Raw genomic sequence first — 21,899 nt, 5'->3', positions numbered from 1 at the left:
AACCAATTATCTATTATTAAGTTCATGATATTTCGTGAATACACCAACTGCATAACACCGTCTCTGACCACAAACCCAAACGGGTTGCTCTCTATTAGCTCACAGTCTTAAAACAACATTTCATGGTCTGTTGACTGTTGATTTCGCAATGATAAACCACCTAAACGGTCCATCCCTTGTGTCAGGTGTTAATTAGAGGGTACCATTAAAGAATGTATTCTACTACAATAAGCCTATTATTCCCTGGCAAGGGTTCACTTTTATGACATGTAATAAACCCTGGCCAGTCAGTCAGTGGGTCCGGTAAACTTTTATTTAATCAATGATGTAACGTAGGTCTATGTAATTTGTGTTTATGCAAACCGTGACAGGTCAAAAACTATTTGCGCTTTTGTGGATAATAAGTAAACCATACACTTAAAACTGTATTTTGGAAAATGCTAGCCATATCAGGGCAAATATGACAGTTAATGCCAATTTTTGACACCTAGAACAACAAGGATGCAGACGAGAGAAGTTATACCAGGAATAATCTACAACGTCTTATAGTCTCCCTGGTTATAGTTGATCGCATAGGAGGACGAATACAATCCTAGGAGGACGAATACACAGTCTATACACTCACGGGGATCCTTGGGAAAAGGAGAAACTGAAAGAAGTAGTGGTAAAATCCTTCCTAAATTTCCAAAGATTTCCAAGCCTTGGAAATATCATCTTTCCAATTTTGGAAATTTTTGGAAATATCATCTTTCCAAATTGGAAATTTTTGGAAATCACCATTTTTTTTCTTGTGTTGGTCTCTATTGATCAGGGATCGGTGTCGTTTCATATGGATGGCCTCGGTTAATTTTCGTTAGGTGAAGTCTGGTGGGCTGCCTGCCAGTATTGTGTACTCTGTCCAGTTGATTTGATGATTGAGGTTGTTCTGTATATGTTCAGAGATGGCTGATTTCTTGTCCGATTTGTTTGTAGACACTTGGAGTTCTTTAACTCTCGTGTTGATTGGTCTAGACGTTTCACTAATATATGATTGTCAACAGTTGCAGTCTATTTTGTAGATCACACCCTTGGGGTTTAATTTTTCGTTGTTGGTGTGATTGCGCCCGTTGGCTTGCAGCCTTGAACAAACCCTCGATGTGACAAGCCGGGGCAAAATAAAAAGCATGATGAACTTGAATACCTGTGGGGTGGGGATAGCTAGTTAGGGGAGGGGGATTAGTTCAAGAAGTCAGAGAGAGGGAGATTGGATAAATTAGTTGTGGATTAGGTGGTTGTAATCCGGTGGGATGAAATAGCCCTGGCCCCTATTAACTTTTGGGCAGTGTCTTTTTGTGTGTAGTGCTTCTGCCAATTTTCTTGCGTAGTCATGTTGATCGTTTGCTGGTGTTTTGACAGTGTCCCAGTTGATGTTGTGCAGAGGAAGATTGACGATGTGTTCCGAAATGGCTGATTTTGTGTCTGCGTTGTTTGTGGTCTTTAGTGCAAATGTTGAGTGATCTTGGTGTTTCCCCGATGTACAATGCTGCCACAGTCGTAGCAGATGTTGTAGACCACACCTTTTGGCTATTGTTGTGCTGCATATGTCCTACCGTTAGCCCTAATGGTAGTTTTTAAGTGGTGTGGCTATGGTGAAGTAGTGTCGACGCCTGCTTGCTGCTTTAAAAAACAGCTGATGTGATGTGAAGTTTTGCCTATGTATGGTACTGAGCATGCTGATTCGGGCTTCTTAATGGTGGGTTTTGGTGATGGGTTAAAGGTGAGTTTAATGACTCGATAACAAGTTTAGTAGGGTCATTGCTAAGCTGGATGAAAACGTGGTGAATGGGTTGGAGCTCGGGTTTCAGGTGAGGCTGAGGATAGATTGGCAGCACGTTGTTTGAGGGTAGAGAATATGCCAGTTTTAGTCCTGAGAGGGTGGTTAGACTCAAAGTGAATGTATTGGTCAGTGAACATTTCCTTGATGATCTGGTCAACGCGACGCTGGCAACACTATCCAACACTATCAAAACCTCTGCCTATGGTGCGTGCGTGCACGCACGCACACGCACGCACGCACACACTCTCACACACACACACACACACACTGACCAATGTGTAGCTGTGCAAATGATGGCTTTACCTGTAACTGACGTTTTTTAGCGCGAGTGAAATTTCAGTTTGCCTACGTCATTGTTATCATTAATTTATGGTTGCACTCGATGACGAAATCACAGACTCTCAAAACTATCGATACACATAGTACACACAAACACACTGTACTGTTCACTATATCATTATCCACCTGAAGAAGGGGCAAGAACTAGCCCGGTGTTGTGAAAATAACTCAAGAAGTTGTTATCCATAACATTTGTCTTGATGACTAACTGTTTATGCTTTTCCTTGTTTTTTTCCATCTTGACTAACAATTTCATTGTTAGGAGGGACAATATATACTAATACCAAACATTGACCCTGCTTTCATTTATGACTATGGAAATGGCTTTGCCTTTGTTGATTTCCAAGTTGAAACAATATTCAGTCCTGAAGAGGATGTTGTGTGAAACCATTCAATGTCAGTGCAAATACATTGATGGCTGTAACAGAAGTAGTTATAGCACTAAGGACACCTACGTCAAAAGATTAATTCTGTACAACTGTTGGTCTACTTGTATCTCGAGGAGGTAGGCGAGCCTAGTGGTTAAAGCATTTGCTTGTCATGTAAAAGAATCAAGTTTGATTCCCCACATGGCTGCAATGTGTGAAGCCCATTTCTGGTGTCCACCACCATGATATTGGTGGAGTATTGATAAAGGCAGTGTATAACTTAACCACCTCACTCACTCTGGTATCTTTATGTTTATGGTTAATTACACTTCCACATAGAATATATTTCACATGTCTCCACCAGATGCCCCAGTGATCACCTCCGTCCCCAGCAGCAAGGATGTGACAGAGAACACCAGTCCCAACATTGACTGTAGCAGTAACATCACACCAGGCAACCCTTCAACAACAAGCTACAGGTGGACAGGTCCAGGTGGTTACAGCAAGGGTGGGGCTGTACTTGACAGACCTGTCACCAGGACTCAGGTAGGAGTGTACATCTGTACTGCCTCCAACACTGCAGGACTGTCAGACACAGCTCAGGTCAACGTCAATGTGCAGTGTGAGTATATTTTATGCGTGATAATGAGTTATCTTAAAACCCAGACCTCCTGCGAGTAATGATAACACAGCAGACTGCATGCTGAAAACATCTGTGGGTTTTCTACACTTTCCAAACACCTGAATGTTAAAAACACGTCACAATTTGACATCAGATTTGTTCAGCAGTATTCCAGCATTCATGTCTGTAAATCATTGGGTATGGACCAGATAATCCTGTGACTAACGTCATGACCATTGATGCATTGATTGGGAAATGATGAATGCACTCAGCAGTATTTCAGCTATATGACGGCGGTCTGTAAATAATTGAATCTGGATCAGACAATCCAGTGATCAAAAGCTTCAGCATCTATCTACGCAATTGGGATACGATGACATGAGTCAACAGCGAGCCTGACAACCTTATGCAGTTTAATAGCCTCTTATGATAAGCATGGGTTACTGAAGACCAATGCTGACCAAGATCTTCATGGGTCCTGAAAGGAAGTGTCAAAACTATCATGTGACTTACATGTGTGCTGCTGGTCTCCAGTCCTGAAATTATGATGCTTGATGCACCATTAAAGCTTGAATAATATGAGGCATCACATTGTTGAGTCAGGGAGGAGGAGAAGACTATATTGAGACTTGTAATGGATTTAGACAGGGTTATGTGAAAGGTGGTAGAATCTTCTGCCATTGTGTAGAATTTCCTAGCATCTTTTTGTTAGGTACTGTATATTGCCATGTTATGTGCAATCGCTCGTATAGGGCCACACGCACGCACGCACGCACGCACGCACGCACGCACGCACGCACGCACGCACGCACGCACGCAGAGAAAATCCTGAAACCACAACTTCAGCACAACGGTGATACCAAATTGGTGACAGTAAAAATGTTCTGTTCATTAAACTTCTGATGTAAGCTGCGTATTTATAGATATGCAGGGGAAAATATATCTTTTTAAAATTCACTGTTTAGGAAGATTTGAGATAATCCCTTTCCTAATTATTTCTGGCAGTCTTTTTTCACCCTTTCCGCTCGCTGGGCAATTGTAATTGAGGAGATTTTCACTTAAACTGTATTTGCAGAATTTGTATAGCATGAACAAAGAATTCACATATATTGGAAGCTTGCATACCAGATATTTTGGGACAGTTATTTTTTTATAAAATGTTAAGTTTCACCTTCAAACAACATCACTGGCTATCCCTGACTGGTTGACATCACCAGTTTGAAAGAAAATGTGAAATCGTCCACCCTGTGTATAAGAACCCCTCCCAAACCCGACCCCTTTCTCAGCCCCCTCATTTGAGGTACAAAGAGCTCACCTTATATATGGCATATAGCTTGCAATTGCCTCTCATCTCATTTAGCATTTCCACTCAACAGAGGTCCGGCATTGTGTGTGGTGATCATACCCTGCCCAGCCCTTTCTTGCTGCTTGAATTAATGTTGCTTAGAGGTGAATATTACCATCATTGTCTTGATTGTTCTCTTCTCTGCCTTTGGTTTTGTCCTGTCACACTATTTTGTACTGCCAAACTAATACTTAAAGCCGCGTTGACATGCACCCTTTGCACATGGGGGTATTTTAAATTTCGTCATGTAAACTGTATTTACAGGGGGTAAATATTGAGGCAAAATGTGGCCCAGGTGAAGAGGTAGGGCAAATCTGTTTACCCCTGGAGGCTTTTTATACATTTTCACACGTATGTGTGTGTGTGCGTGCGTGTGTGGCGTGCATGCGTGCGTGCGACAAAAGCCTTACACCCCTGTACAGAAAATGGATTAGTTTTGCTTGGAAATCTAGTTTTAGCACTTATGTAACAGGTCGCATCACTACCAAAACTCTTGTCCAAAGAAGAAGTGTTCGCGGGCTAATTCGTGGTGTGGTGCGATGATAGCACGAAGTGCCTTCTCAGTATTTGGGATGATTTGAAAGCACAATCCTAACCAGATAGTCCCTCAGAAACAGACAATGCTGTCTACACAAAAATCAGCAATGATTTACATGATATGAGTTATGAGAGAACCAGATCTCAGTGTAAGGAGAGGATGAAAACTCTCAAAAACTCGTACAGACAATGCCAAGATGCATTGAAGAAAAGTGGACAATCCCGCAGAACGTGTAAATTCTACAAGGAAATGAATGAAATACTGGATATAAGACCAGCCACCTCTCCTGGAAAGGTGATCCAGAGTCTTGAGAAAGAGGCACCAGTATCAGATGCAGAAAACTCTGATGCTGCTGATGATGGTGGGGATCCTGCTACTGAGGATATGGAGGATGTCATACCTCTGCTCGAGGATAAGGATTTGGACACAGATGTCTCAGGAACCGAAAACAAGGATGATAAATCTGTTGCTGAACCACAAACAAAAGAAGAAGCAATAATCGAAACTAAAACAGCAAAGAAGGGAAGACAGAAAAGGCTGCTTTCAAGCACCTTTAGCCAGGGTTTTGATGAATACAAGCAGCCAGTGCCCAACACAAGCACTGCAACTCCATCAGGTGACCGCGGATCAGACTACTCAGGTAGAAATTCCCCCCATCCAAGGCCCCAGAAAAAGCAGTGGTGGTGTTACCCACAACACTGATGTCAGCAGTGACTGACTAACCTGTGACTGACTTGCTCATTGACTGTGATTTTTTAGAAAATGCTAAAAATATAATCTGTTTATGCCAGTTAGATTTTACTTCTGTTTGTCACTAATGCAACTTTACGATTGTTTTCAAATTACACATTGTTCAAGGCTTCAAATGAAGTAATGTTTTGATGAATACTTATTATATCATCCAAAACTGTGTTCCACAGGAGATATCCCTTGTGTGAGATCATATGATATCTCTTAGGAAATATCGTTTTGACAGTAGATTTTGTACAATGCTATGACGTCATCAACTGAATGACGTCACAATGCTATGACACCGCTGTACTGCAAGTCTAATGGTAGTACAGTGTTGTGAGATGTACATTTTTCATTGAAAACTAATGAAGAATGATTTTTGATGATAAATAGAATCTCATCCTCTTGTCTACTGATATCAATTACATCAACACTCGTTGATAAAGGTAAACATATTGTAACTTTATCAACTCGTATTGATATAATTGATATCAGTAGACACTTGGGTGAGATTCTCTATTTAGCTATAAGTTGAATTCTAGTAAACAAGGAATTCTTATGTTTCAAGTTGCGAAGGTCGTCCTTACCTATCCATTGTTTGATGGAATTGGGAACATACTATCTACATAACTGATGGAAGCAGTTTTTTAAAAATAATTTGTGACTGACTTTTTCACCTATTTTAAAGTTTAAGAAAACATAATAACAGTGTTCTGTTTACAGTTTATTTCTTATATTCAATTATGTTTGCAAATCAAAACTCTTGTTCCCAAGTCATGTATTGTTCAAATAAAGTAATGTTTTGATGACAACTTATTTGTTAATTGAATAAACAAGGATAGAGTAATCACTGTCTCAAATGTTCATCAGAAAAGCTTCACTGTGTTTCATTGGCAAACTGTGCAGTCAGTGCTTCTTGATGAGCTGATCCAGTGACTAGATCTGGATGAACGTGTTGTCCACACTCTCCTGCTCCAACATCTACGTCCTGCAGCCAGTCTGGGTTGAACAACTCGTGCTCATTCTCACACATGTTGTGCAAGGCAACTGAAGCTGCAGTAAGTACTGGCACAAACTCCACATCCACATCGATGTACTTAGAGAAACGTCTCCATCGCCCCTTGAAGCGGCCAAATGTGCTTCCAATAGTCACACATGCGTGCACTGCTCAGTCTGTAGTTGAAGTAAGCTTGGCCCTCTGTCTGAGCCCCTCTGTTGCTATATGGTTTCAGTAGCCACGGACACATAAGTACGCAGGGTCTGCGATGATGACAACGGGCGTATCCACTTAATGATCAGCAGGGCCTACACTGTCCATCATCTGTCTGTGGTAATATCTCACCACCATCTGCCAGAGCTCGCAGCTTAGAGTTTGCAACACCCGTGCGTCGTGAACGCCACCTGGCTAGCCTATGCAGACACCAGTGAACCTGTACTTATCATCACAAACAGCTTGCAGGATAATTAAATACAACCCTTTTCTATTCACATAATCAGAGTGGAATTGCTGCGGGGCCACAATTGGAATGTGTGTTGCATCTATAGCACCTCCACAATTTGGAAAGTTCCATTTCGTTTGGAACCCTGAAATAACTCTTTAAGTTCTTCGCCTTCAGGGAACTTGAGAACAGCTGGGAATATGTATGTGTAAATGGCATTACACACCTCATGCACTATGCAGCAGACAGTGGACTTGTGTATTCCAAAAAGATTGGCGATGGTGCGATATTTTCCTGTTGTAGCAAGAACATATACTGCAACTGCGAATTCTGGCGAGCTTGGCGAATTCTGGATTGTTTTTCAACATGTTGTCGAAGTTTTTGACAGAGAAGATTGAACATTGCTTTTGACATCCGGAAGTTCTCTCTCCACCGAGCATCATGTACTGTACTGTCACTTCCCACCAGTGTCGACTTCTTTCTCGTTCCCACACACTTCGCTCTCTGTGTAATGTGGATGTCACACATAAAACATAACTTGAAAAAATCTGTATTTTCTCCTTTTCTTTGACAGCCGCCTGTACCTGTCCATGCTCAGATTGAAATGAAAATGATGAATACCCACCCCTGTCTTAAAACCCATGTAAACACAAATTCTTTTGTCTTTTGCTAATAGGTGCCATGTACACGCAGCTTAGTTCATTTTAGATTACAGGTATGAAATACAGCACATGTCTTTGTTGTTTTGGGGTTTCACAAGTAGTTCTCTTACAAACTGATTCGCAGTTACTGTTTTAGTTTCACCTTGGGAATTAACATGAACACAAACATTAACTTAGTAATTCAGTTCTCAAAATTAGTACCTGTGTGTACCAAAGCATATGCAACTTGTATGCTGTTTACCTTGCACTAAATTTCATGACGTTGAGGTAGTCATAGTAAAACAATGCAAACCTTGATACTCAGTAATGGATACATTTTGAACTGTCTTTTTCAGATATCATCAAACTTAAGGGCATAATGATAATAACAACAATAAAACATGCATTTATATAGCGAGTCAGTTCTCAGTTATGATGTGCTCTGTGTGCTAGCAGAGAGGAACCTGTAGTATTGATGAAAGAAGGAAGTCTTCAGCTGTGATTTGAATGAAAAGACAGTGGTTGCAGTTTTGATTGCGAAAACAGTTCCAATTTAAAGCAGCTGTGAAATAGAAACATCTTTTTCCAAAAGTAAGAAGATTTAAATCCGTGGACAGAGAAGAGATGTTGATCTTGTGAGTGGGTGTCCTTTGAGGACAGTAGACTGGTAGGAGTTCTCTGAGGCATGATGTTGCAAGATTGTTTTAACATTTGTAAGACATGAGGAGGATCTTGAAATCATCACGTGAAGCAAATGGAGGCCAATGAAATATATTTTTAAAATTGGTGAAGCATGGGGGAAGTTGGATGATCTAAACATAATCCAGGCTGCTGTATTTTGAATTGCTTAGAGTCTGTTAAATAGCAAGGAGGCTGTTGCAATAGTCACGATATAACTTCAACAGTGTTTAATCACTGTGTATTAGACTGATTCAAAATCAGGAAATATATATTCTAATTGTTGTTGCCACAAATTTAGATTAAAATAAAAAATAAATCGTTTCAATAGTCAGTGTGATAGATGACAAGAGAAAGTATCAGCCTCACATAGGAATCTTGTGTCAGGCAGGGCCATAGTTTTCAATATCACGGAGATGGTAACTGGCTGTTTGGCACACCCAGATCACTTGGTCATGCTTCAGATGTTTCATGCTTCAATGGATAGACTCTACACAATGCCATCGTTGTCTTCTGTCCTCTGACATGATGGTATGAACATCTTTTCCTCTGTTCAGTCACTAAGATATTCGCGAGACAAACTTCTCTTCATATAGCTCTCTTTCACGCAGCACAATCTCCTTCTGCCCCGATGCACTCAGTGATTAAAATAAGTGGTTCCTTTGAGTTCGTTATAACCATGTTTGTACCGGATGCAGACCTTCTATACAACCTGAAACTCGTGACTTCACTCGGTCAGATACAATGGGAAGCACACTCCTTTCGTATAATTCGTGTGTAATGAGACCTCGTGTAGTATTCTCTATTTATGTATGTTTTGCATGTTTGAAATCGGGACACAGGTCAAAGGACTCTACAAAGCACTGTAAATTCAGAACATGTGGCAGATACCACCCTGCCCCATTTCAAATCAATCAAATCAATCATATTAGACATTTGTATAGCGCTACATTTCCTGCTCATGTGCGCTTAGTCGAATGCTTGTTTGAAGAGGAAGGTTTTGAGACAAGATCGGAAACTGTTGATATTTTCCCGATTTTCTGACATTTTCAGGTAATCCATTCCAGAGTACAGCACCCGCTCTGCTAAATGTTCTGTCCCCGTATGTTGTGGTTCGGACTGATGGAACATCTAAACTTTGCTGACTAGCGGATCTGAGTGAAATTCCAGGCTTGTGAATGCTGACTAGTTCCTGGAGATAGAATGGAGCAAGCCCATTAATGGACTTGTAAACAAACACAAGAAGTTTGAATACGACTCTCTCTTTTACAGGGAGCCAGTGTTATGAGCCTGGCAGCTGTGTTTTGAACATGCTGTAACTTGTCCATGTACTTCTGCTGTATTCCATAGAGTAGACTGTTGCAGTAGTCTAGACGTGATGTCACAAATGAACGGGTTAGGCATTTTACTGATGGTGTGTCCATGTACCTGCTAATCTGTCTGATGTTCCTGAGGTGGAAATACACAGATTTGCAGAGAGAGAGAGAGAAAGAGAGAGAGAGTCTTTATTTCCTCCAGTAGTTACCGAAGATTGCAAACAAAAACATCATATTATTACAACACGCACATGAATATTAACAATTGGATGTTTAGATATATATGTACAGAAATTTATGACATGAAAAGAATCATTCTGTATAACAGTTCACAAGGTGAGGTTTCAGGTCGTATACATACAAAGAAAAGCGTAACAGTATGGTTTCCCATAGTGTTGAATCTATAGAGGTATAAAAGTCGTTTTCTGCTGCGAAGAGAAATGACAACATATCTTGTTCACCTTGCATTTCAAATATTACGTAAGTTTCAACATCAAGTTTATCAATTAAGTATGCAAAGAAATCATTTCGTTGTTGTATTAGGTTTTCACAGTGAAGAAGCATGTGGAAATCATAGTCAAATGTATTTTTATTACAAAGAGCACGCTCTTTTGAGATTTTACCTCTTGACACAAAATTGCAAGGAAGATTTATAATTAGGGTGTTTATATGCCAGTTGCCAGAGAGTATGATAAGAGAGTGTAGTATGAGTTGTTGCGTAAAATGACATGTTTGAATGATAGAGAATTTGTGATCGCCATAATTGTTCTTCATAATTATGTACAGTAGCATTTACAATTCTTCTCCATACCCGTTTTGGAGGAAATATGCCTTGAGCAATATAATTGTCAACAAATGTATTTAGATTATACTTTTCAGATATTGATAAAAGATCATCACAGATGTTGTTAGATTTTACTGAAGTTGTAATAGCAGCACAAAAGATATGTTTTGCAAAGTTGTTACACTCAGTGTTACATAGTCCCCCAAGAAATAGTAGTTTACATTTATCGATATACCCAGTTAGTGACCATAATCCCAAATTTGCAATGGTAGATATTGATGATGACCTCTTATCAAGACCTTGCACAAGACGAGCAAAGTATCTTTGTGTTTGTTCAAAGGTGTCAGCCTGTTGGACTTTGATGTTTGGTAATACTTCACAGCCATAGAGACTAGTTTTAAGAATCATTCTGAGCCATATTTTAACACAAGTGATTGGATGTAGGCCAGAATCATTCAGTCCAATAGATCTAAGTGAGTTTGCATTCTGTCTTGCTTTCTGACAATACTTTTCACTTCTAGTTTTTGTTGAGAGGTTACTTGTAAAGAGTACACCCCCATATACGGTAGATTCTGATAAGAGGATTGGGATGTTACCAATGCTACAGTGGACGTTTACATCATAGCCTTTTCTTTTGCTAAAAACGATGAGGGTACTTTTTGATGGGTTATATGTTAGACGCCATTTAGAAGCGTATGAAGAGACAATATCCAGTGATACCTGTAGGCCATTAGGGTGAGTGAGTGAGTGAGTGAGTTAAAATTTAACGTCACATCGGCAATATTTCAGCCATATCGTGACGAGAACAATTAAGTTTATGCATAATAAGCAATGGAAAACTATAAAAACCTGTCAACGAAGGACAGTTAAATAACTAGATTATCACAGATTCGAATTTAGAACTAGCAATCAAAACTAAAACAGTCTAACTATAGATGACAATACAATGTAAAAACAGGCTATATATTGCCAACAACTGAAGGTAGATCACCATACTAAGGACCATGGGGACTTACAGTACATTTGCTTCCTGCATGGACCCTAGCTGGATTTACACCATCCCCTCAGCTATTAGCAATGTTAGATAATCTAGCCATAAATTAAACTAACATATATTCTACGATTAAAAGAGTAGTAGGTTTAAATTGACTTTGAATGTTTTGGGACTTACGTACCCTCTCAGGAGGACAATACTTTTACGCTACTTCAACCCCCTTTGAGGGCACTGCCACTCACAATCTAAGTTACTAATCAAATCTACCAATAATTAAAATACATATATGTGCAGAACATATTAATCAAAATTCATTCATTAAATCAATTTCTTTTAAAAAGCCAATAATTAAATGAAAATTAACAGTGTTAAAAAGATCCTTTACTGTTTTCACATTGAAGTATTTATCCCTTATGATGGAGAATTCAACACAGTCAAGCAGGACATGCTTGACCGTGGTTCTCTCATCACAAGGGATACAAAACGGAGGATCCTCACCTTTCAATAGGTATGCATGAGTGTATCTAGTGTGGCCAATACGACATCGTAGCATGATGACCTCTTCAAATCTGGACTGACAACCCAAGTAAGGCCATTAGGGGATGTGCTTATGAGTGTAGTATCGTCAGCAAGCAAGACAGCTGGAACGTCCATACCAAAGACACGGATACCACAGCCAGCTTCACTTAAAGATGTAATTAGGTCATTAATAAAAATGAGAAAAAAACAAGAGGAAATAACCCTCCCTTGTCCAACACCTTGTTTGACCAAGTACATACCTGACCTCTCGCTGTGGTATGCAACAAATGATTGGCTATTGGTGTAACAGTGATGTAACAGTTTCCATGCATTACCTCTAATACCAAGTTCATGAAGCTTATAGAATAAACCATCATGACAAATTCTGTCGAATGCTTTTGCATTGTCGAGAAAGGCTGTAAAGACAGGGCAATCTCTATGGTTATAGTATTGTATACTCTCCATGAGAGTAAACACAGACATTATGGCTCCATGCTCTTTTCGAAATCCAAATTGTAACTTGTCGGGAAAGTCCGGATTTGATTTAAGCAATATATTTTCAATTCGTTTGAGCAAGAACTTTTCAAATATTTTACCAAGGAAAGATGTTAGTGTGATACCTCTGTAGTTTCGAGGGTCGGTTTTATCATTTTTACCTTTGTATATTGATATAACCATTCCAATCCTATATTCGTATGGGATATTGAGATTCAATCATATGATTGAATAGTTTACATACATAAGTAATGAATACATCACCTGCATATATGATATGCTCGTTTGTAATTTTGTTGGGACCTGGGGATTTGTTTTTGCTAAGAGACTTAACAGCATCCTTTATCTCATCAATTAGAAGGTCTCTTTCTAGTTTCTAATCATAATCCTCAGTGCTGCTATTGTCAATTTTCTTAACCAATTGAGATATGTGATTTTTGAAATCATCATCAAATGTTTCTGACTCATGTGGTTGAGCTAGGTCGGTACAGTATTTGCCCCATATTTTACATACTTCAGAGGGTGCGGAGCCGCTCTCGCCTCCGTAATCAAGTGTAGATACATTTGTAACTACTGACCGTTGCTTTCGGACCGTTTTTACGTCCAATTCAGCCGATAATTCAATTTCTTTTAACATTTCTTTTTTGTGGGATCTTTTTTGATTTCCGAAGCAGACGTCGAAATTTTCTTTTCTCCTCTTTATAGGCCAAACGTTGTTCAGAGTCATGTTCGCGAGATTTACCTGAGTTGATCCATGCACGCCTAGCTACTCGCATATCGTAGTGAGCATCATGTAGGCAATTAGATTTCCAAAACGGTTTTAGGTATGGTTTGTAGTTACTGTGAGGTATAGAATTTGAGGAAGCATTCAATAGAGCAGAGCTTATCATATCATTGAAGTGATCTATACTGTCTGGTTGTTTAAAATCTACATGCGAAAAATTCTGAGAATACATAACGTCCTCGAATAGGCTTTGGTAAGCATTAATGTCATTTTCATTGGCTAATTTCCATTTTGGAATACCATAGTGAAGAGTACTGTAACATTCCTTTACTGGCATACTTATGGCCATAGAGCAAGGCAGGTGATCTGATACACTAAACGGACAAGTGTCATCTACCATAACACTGGTAACACATGTGCTGAGATCGGATGGTATAAGAATGTAGTCAATCATACTTTGGAATAAATTATGTTTTGACCTACAAGTATATTTACATGTATGTGAATTCATAGGCATAAGTTTGAGAGTATTTATGAGGTCTCTATCTGACAAAGCACACTTCAAAGTTTTGTCTCTGTGTGATAAAATATGCTTACATATGTCAGAGTTTAGATCACCTAAAATAAAGTTCGAACTCTTTTCAGATAGATAGTCATACAAATCTAACAGCTCACTGAGAGCACTACAGTAAGTTGCATGCAAAACATTCGTTGATGGCAGACGACAAGCAATGACGAAAACATCACAATGGTTGAAACGGCTAAGCTTGATTGCAATGACATAATCTGAGCTTTCCACGAGGAGTTTGAGTTAACTAACAGTGCCAGAATGTGCGATCCACGTGAGCTTGACGAATCTGCTTTCACATAGTTAAAAGTCACAGTTTTCAGTTCACAGAAAGCATTGAAATAATGCAAGTTACCTGATGTTAGCCAGTGTTCTTGTATAGCAACAACATCAACCGGCTGTGATATTGTCTGATTGATGTATTCACCACCGTGAAGTAGTCCACGTACATTCCATGTTAACAGAGAGAGAGTTATTATGATGACACTGTTGAATAATGGTATTCTAATACGACTGATAACGTTATTGCACATCATAATATTAATAATTGTTACTGTACGATTCACTCCCGTCATTATATGACCTGTTTCTTGGGAACATAGTCTCTCACCCGGATTCCAGGTGGCCAAAAGTCTCTATTACCAGAAACATAGTCCTCATAATGGTCAAGATCGAGATTTACTTGTACAGTGTAGGTATCTTGATAGTTGGAACGAACATTTTTCTTCATCAGCCTGACAAAAGTCACACGCACATTTTGATCATGAGTATATTCATGAATGAGTTCCTTTACTGAATCGAACGACTCCTCAGCACTAATGTTATACAGCACAAGACTTTTAGTTTTGACTCTGGGAACTGTACCCTTTCCTCCAACTTGCTTTGTCCGCGAGAAACAATCTGTTTCAACTGTACAATGTGGCTAAGTATGGAACACATTGAGTCGTTTGTCTCACCTGAAGCTCGTTCAGTGAGAGTAGTCGATGATGAAGATGTGCTGTTGATCTTGATTGGTGTATTGACGTTGTTGGCTGTTGATGGCGTACCTGGCGCACCTTAGTTTGCAGGACATGTCCAGGAATAGTACCTTTAATGTAATGATATAGATAGTACACATCTTGAGCACACTTGTATATGGCCGGAGCTGTTGTTGCCTGAGTATTGTTTCTTCTCACAAGTAGACCCGCTGGGAAGTTAACACATGTCTGCTTGGCGTAGTCATACAAACCTCTCTTACATCATTTATTTCTTTGATGTTGTGGTTGTATATGTCTTGAATGCTGTCAATAAAGCTTGTCTTGTCTTTAGATCCAAGTTTAGCTTTTATTTCCAGGTAGATTGACTTGTCAATCTCATCACACAGCTGGGTGGTGTATATGTCTTCATTGTCCATGTCATCAGCCTCACCTATTGTTTCACATACATTGTTCTCGCTGTTCAAGACGTTCATTGATGTATCTTGAATTCAAGCTTGGGTTGTGAGTAGGTGGTTATGTGAACATGGTGGACAAGCACTAAACTTTGTATACAGAAAAGCATCAAAGTTCACTTGTGTTAATAAATGATGAAATTGATTCAAAGTACATGTTTCACATTTTACAGATAGTCTGTAAGTAAATCCGTATTGTGCACACATTCAATAGTTCAGTTAGAATGGTCACTATTTCACCTCACCTGCGGAGCTCCTGAAACACGTCCGTACCCTCTGGATCGAAACCACGCTCGGCAGTAGTCTAGACGTGATGTCACAAATGCACGGGTTAGGCATTTTACTGTTCGTGTGTCCATGTACCTGCTCATCTGTCTGATGTTCCTGAGGTGGAAATACGCAGATTTGCAGATGTTACTAATGTGATTGTCAATGCTTAATGTTGAGTCAAAGATGGCACCTAGATTTCGAGCATGGATTTCTGGTTGAACAAATATTTCTCCAATTTGAACTCCAGGGAGCTTGAACTTCGATTTTGTCTGTTTGGAGCTGATGATCAGAATCTCAGTTTTGTCATCGTTCAATTTCAGAAAATTACTGTTCATCCAACATTTGATCTCAGCTATGCAATTTGTTATTGCCTGCAGGGTATTCTGTACAGAAGATGCAGTTTGTGGCTTGAATCCGAGATATAGCTGAGTGTCATAGAGATGGCAGCTGAGATTGGGGGCTTTGGCTATATCACCAACGGGTATGGTATATACAGTGAACAGGATTGTGCCTAGGACTGAGCCTTGTGGCACTCCAAACCTTAATTTTCTGCTCTCAGACTTTACCCCATTGATGATAACTGATTGTTTGCGTCCAGTGAGATACGATTCAAACCACGATAACGCATCGACAGTGTCTTCAAGATGAAACTGTGGAGTTTCCAAGAGAGTGGAATGGTCTATTGTCTCAAATGCCGTTGATAGATCCAAGTGGACAAGAAATGCCGCTGCCGTGGAATCAACAGCATGCCGAAGGTCATTCTGCACACGCAGCAAAGATGTTTCTGTGCTGTGACTCATTATGTATGCTGACTGCATGATATCACCAAGATTGTTGTGCAGGAGGTGTTGTTTCAGTTGGTTTGTTACAACACGCTCTATCAATTTGGAAATGAATTGATTTGAAACTGGGAGTAGTATAGGGAATGGGGGTTTTGGACCAGGTCCAACAAAAGCTTCTGCAAAGTCTTATTTCCCAAATAAGGCTTTGGTCGGACCCTTAGCTCTTGCTACCATTACCCCTACTATAAAAAAGTTTGAGACGCTAGCGGGATACGAACGCTCAATGTCATACCTCACAACCACGACGCTTAACCGACTGAGCTACCAGGGACATGGTTGAAGTATGTTGGTTTAACGGGTCTATCCTGGGATTGCATCTTCCAATGCTGGGCTGCGTCTAACGTGGCGCTATACCACGTTTACCTCGATGAAACAGTTTAATGTGAATCGCCTATAATCTCTTTGGTGTTCGTAATAAAGGCTTGCCGGGCTTTTTGTACTCCCTGTTCTATGTACTTTTTTTTCTCGTCCTCACTGATAGCAGACTTACGAGACTTGGATCGAATCTCTTGTTTCATTTTGTTATATTTTGTGAGTTCAGAGAGGATTGAACGAAACTCCTCCTCGGAGATCTTACTGTCAGTAAGTGCCGTGGAAATACGCTCACTAACTGTGTTCAGCTTTGCTTCAGCCAGAACCCTGATCTCGTCGTGTTTCAATGCCTTACGATGCAGTCTGCGTGATGCAAACTTAAACGCCAACCCTAACACCCCTGCCACCCCAGCTGTTATTTCAATGCCTAGCACTATAGGTGCAGCCACGATGGTAGCTAACAACCCAACACCTGCCGCCCCTAGTCCTATGCTGATTGTCATAAGGGCAGTATCAGCCCAATCCACGGTATTGAAAGCTCTATGGTACTTCTTACATAGTGCTTTCCGCGTGTCGCGGTCTTGCTCTAGTTGGCGTTTTACATCACATAACTGTCTCAAGCGGAACCTGTCTACGGTTTCTAGGGTCTTCGCTACTTCCTCTACGACTGGGTACAGACCCATCCTATAATATATATTACAAAAGATATTTTAATTGGGTTTCATTTAACCTTCGTCTAATGTACTTAAAGCTGATAATACTTAGATTAATTTGCACGTAAAAAAGCGGGGTCTTAGCTCTACTTCAATTAAAGAGACGAACCCCGTCAAGGCTTGCTAAAGGTTTGTTTCCCGATACCTTAGTAATACGGCAACGTTTGTCATTACACCTGGCTTCCCAACCTATCATCATATCATCCATAATGCGAATATAATTACTAGTCAAACTTATATCTCCGAGATAGACGTCTATGATGAATGTGAAGTCTCCCAAGGGAGGTAGAATATGCTCTTGGTAAATGAGTAATTTGATCTCTGTCTTTACCCTCCCCCTGGAAGTTAACATGTTACCTGCGCGGTCGGCTGGTATTGGTTCGATATGAACACTGGATTCCGGAATGAGCGATCCTATAATTATGCCGTTGTTCTTAATCTCGGAGATAGTACCATCTTGTTTAAAGGAAATATAAGGTGTGGTGAGGGTCATGTTGATTAACCATTCAGGCTCTTTAAAATCTGATAACGACACCCGCCTATACACATTGTCTTTGAAGTGCAGGATGTATAAGGTGTCTTCCTCACCAGGCTGATCGAATCCCTCCGTGTCCCCTAGGTCATTAAGCGTAGTGTTGGGACGATGACTGGTCATTGCTATAATACTACTACGATATAGTTTCCAACTGGTTTTCTGATAATAGTTCAGGGGTTAACTTCATGAAGTGTATGTTGGCAGGTAGGAAGATCTTGGTTAGTGATATCGTGTTTTCCACGATCACTGTGACACCCTGCAGACTGGTGTTGGAGCCGACACCCACCCGTACGTAAACTGTGCAAACTTGATACTGGTGTCGTTTCGCCCACCCGAGTTTGATCCCCTTCACGATCTCGACATCACCCCGTGATGGTTCCCCTAGGTAGACTTTGATGATCAGTGTTGAGTTCGCCGTTAGACTCTCCAGGATGGTGATCACGCCTTCGAATTCAGACACCAACTGCAATGTCACGTTTTGCATTCCCAGTTTACTCGATAGCATGTGGGCTGCCATACTGGCGACTGGGCTGATGACTACGCTACGTCTCTGAGTCAGGACGTAAGCCACGAGCAGGGTTCCGTTGTTCACGACTTTGTTTAGGTGGTTGTCTTTGTTATCCGTGAACACGTAGGGGGAGCCGAGCCAAATATTGAGAAACCAGTCGTCTTTATCAGGTAACAAGGCCTACTTGTCAGCTTCGGTGAAGACGAGTGTATATGGTTTGTTTCGGGCGGCGGAAGTGCTCTCAACATCGTCTAAGTCGAACAGTTTGCCCCCGAACGATGGGTATATCATCCATTTATCATCACCGGTGTTGACTAGGGTGTACCGAGTGTTGACGACCGCTCTTGAGGTATCTATTATATCACCTAGGGCTCCACCGGAGGGGACTTCAACGCATTTGTAAATGTTGTTTTTCAGTTGCAAGGCGTACAATTTACCATCTACTCCGGGAGCGTCGAATCCGCGTGTGTCCCCAAGGTCGGAGATCCCCACATTGACGATTTTTCATCCCGGCCCTTGTGTAAGCTGGTCATTTTATGTGAAGCGTTAAGCTGAGGTATCCTATATTGACGGGATTATGATTTATATCTAACACCGATATTATCAGCTCAGGTATGTTGCCCTGAGCCAACCTCTTATACTGCCGTGGTGAAAACGACTCGGTTCTACCGTCGTTGTATTTCTCCGTTTTAATCGTCACTGCTCTCAGTATAGTGGAAGGGTGACCCCCTTGAATGTTGTACGTTGTGCTCACCTGACCGAGATGAATGTACAGCTCTCGGTACGGTACTAGGTCGGGTAACTTCATACCTGTGACGGTTGTTGTTGGTTTTATCTGGTCAGGCGACATACCGAGTGTCCTCGCTAATGGCCGGCCGAGCCTCAAGGAGTTTCTTCCGTTGTTGATTAACACCACTGTGCCCTTTGAGTCGTTCATCTTGAGTTCGGCTCCCAGGGGCTTGAAGACCTCGTCGCTTAGCGAGTACACGCTGTAGTAGCCGTCAGTTATGTGGCTGCGAGCTCCACTGACGAACAGCTTATTGTTGCTGGCGTTGATGCTAGTCCATTGCGGTAGGTAGGTGATATCGCAGAGTGAGACTTCGAGTTGACCCGACGTATTATCGATCGCGTGCGTCAGCTGAACGGCCTCGCCGCTCGTTATTCCTGGAAGTGTTATGTACATGTTAGAGTATATATGCTCATAATATAATAGTTTTAAAATGTATTCCCCTGGAGTGTTTTACCCTAAACTGGACGTAGATTTCTCACCCATGAAGATCGCGGTCGCTAATGGGATGTATTTCAACGCCCAGCTTTTAGATGTGTTCAGCCTGTATAAATTTTCGGTGACTAACGCTAAGGTAGTTCACGCTTGGTTCAACAACCCGATGCAGTTCTGGCAGAATCAACTCAACTTCACCGTGTGGTGCGCTACAACGGGGTGTAGTGTGACATTGACCGACACTCAGCGTGGACCGCTGAGCCAGTCTGTGTTCACATTCCACGTGTACTACCAGGTCAGGCGTATCCTTAAAGAAATCAGCGCTCCGGTCCCACAGGACAACGCATGGAACACAGTAAACAACAAGTACGATAGGCGGGCCTACGAACGTATTTGCAGAGAATTCGAACTGAACCCGAAGACGGATTGGCGTTTGCCGGGACAGAACCACGGGTTGGGTATCCCCATCGTTCACAACATGCACCTCGTGGATGCCAGCGAGAAGTTGAAAGAATGGGGATACAAGTCGTATCATCACCTAACAACCAACGAGTGGGATGATCGTTACATGGCTTTCGACAACAGCAAGGATTACCGAGTCTGGAGGTTCGAGCAGGGGACAGCGGATGTCTGGAAAAAGTTTATGTTGGACACGTCGAAAGGGTTTATTCGTGCCCGGGTAATCAGGTTGAACGACTCAATTCGAACGTACATGTGGGCACTGTTGGGTGCGCAGACGCAAACGCGTTCCAACATCCTCGGTAAGGGGACTGCTTACGACGCTCAGAAACAGTTCGTTGTCAACGTTGAGGATGCTATCAATGCTGCAGTTGATCTACCGTGTGCCATCAAACGCTACCAAAACGTGTTGGAATACGCCAGGTCGAAAGTCGACTACGTGTTCGACGTGGGACTGTACATGGCCCCGAGCGATATGCAACTGAGAGTAAAAAAAGTGGTGGGCTACAACAACGAAATAGTCATAACCATGGCGGACCAAAAGTTGGGCGTCAACCTCGATGTCAACGTCCCCCACGTCCCACCACCCAGAACTGGTGAAACGGGTATAGTGGCGCCACCCCCGGAACCCAGGGTTCAACATACACCCCTTGTGGGATCACACACACAGCAGCACATCGATCGTAAAACAGCCCTGGTGGTTGGTGGGGTAGCTTTGGGACTTATTTGGTTTAAAATTCCTTAGCCGCTACATACTCCAGACCCGCCACGGCGACGATGGCTGCCCACAGGTTTTGACTAAGCCACGTGGCAGTTTTAGCCAAAGCACCCAGCAACCACGAGACGATGCTACCCAGGATGCCGGGTAGGGCTTCGGGCAGCCTTACCAGCCAGTTTAGCCAGGGCCTCCCCGAGTTTTTTTATCCAGGATTTGACGCCCCCACCACTTGGTGTGCCACTGCTGCCGGCAGGCGTGGGGGTACCCCCACTCAATGATACCACCAGGGTTGATATGATTAAGCCCAATGCAGTCAGAATGCTGGCGATGGTGATCCCTTGCTCCCGGAACAGTATCCGAATCCTGTCAGCTAGCGTGGTGTCCTGGTAGAGGACTCGATCAACAGTTTCCCACGCACGGCTGACCTGGGATCGAAGTTGGTCTCTGGATGCTGTTTCCAGCCGGGGTCTTCCTTTCCTCTTCCAAATTACGTATTCGTTCCTCGATGGTGGCTTTCGAAGACTCGTCCTCCGTTTCACCGAGTTTGACCTTTTCATGGGCGATGTGGTCGTCTATCGCGTCCAGTTTGGCCGTGTTGTTCACGAGATGTCCGCGAATGGTTTGCATGGCCTTGTCCAGCCCCCCGTAGTTCCCGAACGGTAAATTCGAACCTGGGTAAGGGTTTGTTATGGTAGGTGGCCAACAGCTTTTCAATGTTATCAGTCATGTCTTGATCCGATGTGGCGCCCCTGACGTCTTGCAGATCTTGAACGGCCTCCTTGGGAAGCTTAGGCCGTGCGCCACCGTAATCTATGAAGCCTAGTTCATCGCGGATAAAGTCACTCCCATGGTGACTGCCGAGTGTTGATAAGGCAAGCGGTTCTCTAGTGCGCTTATTCATGAGATCGATCTCCGGGCGACCCCTCAGTCGCAGCGTGCCATTGTCATCAACAAAAAACTTGGAAGTCTCGCC

General features: G+C 41.9%; 1 protein-coding gene across 1 annotated transcript in view; it reads left to right on the top strand.

The window, feature by feature from the left end:
* Window positions 1–21,899, top strand: part of LOC124267900 (hemicentin-1-like) — a gene marked incomplete at its 5' end in the record, with an annotated part of 127,718 nt that overhangs the window by 18,105 nt on the left and 87,714 nt on the right. The window contains one exon of the mRNA XM_046702886.1: window positions 2,888–3,145. Coding sequence (XP_046558842.1) covers window positions 2,888–3,145 — 258 coding nt within the window. The remainder of the gene's footprint in view (window positions 1–2,887; window positions 3,146–21,899) is intronic.

Source organism: Haliotis rubra, unplaced genomic scaffold (assembly GCF_003918875.1).
Source record: "Haliotis rubra isolate DU_JTF1 unplaced genomic scaffold, ASM391887v1 Scf1346, whole genome shotgun sequence".
Taxonomy (NCBI): Eukaryota; Metazoa; Mollusca; class Gastropoda; order Lepetellida; family Haliotidae; genus Haliotis; species Haliotis rubra.
Note: the sequence above shows the minus strand (reverse complement) of the source record. Positions and strands in the feature narration are given on the sequence as shown.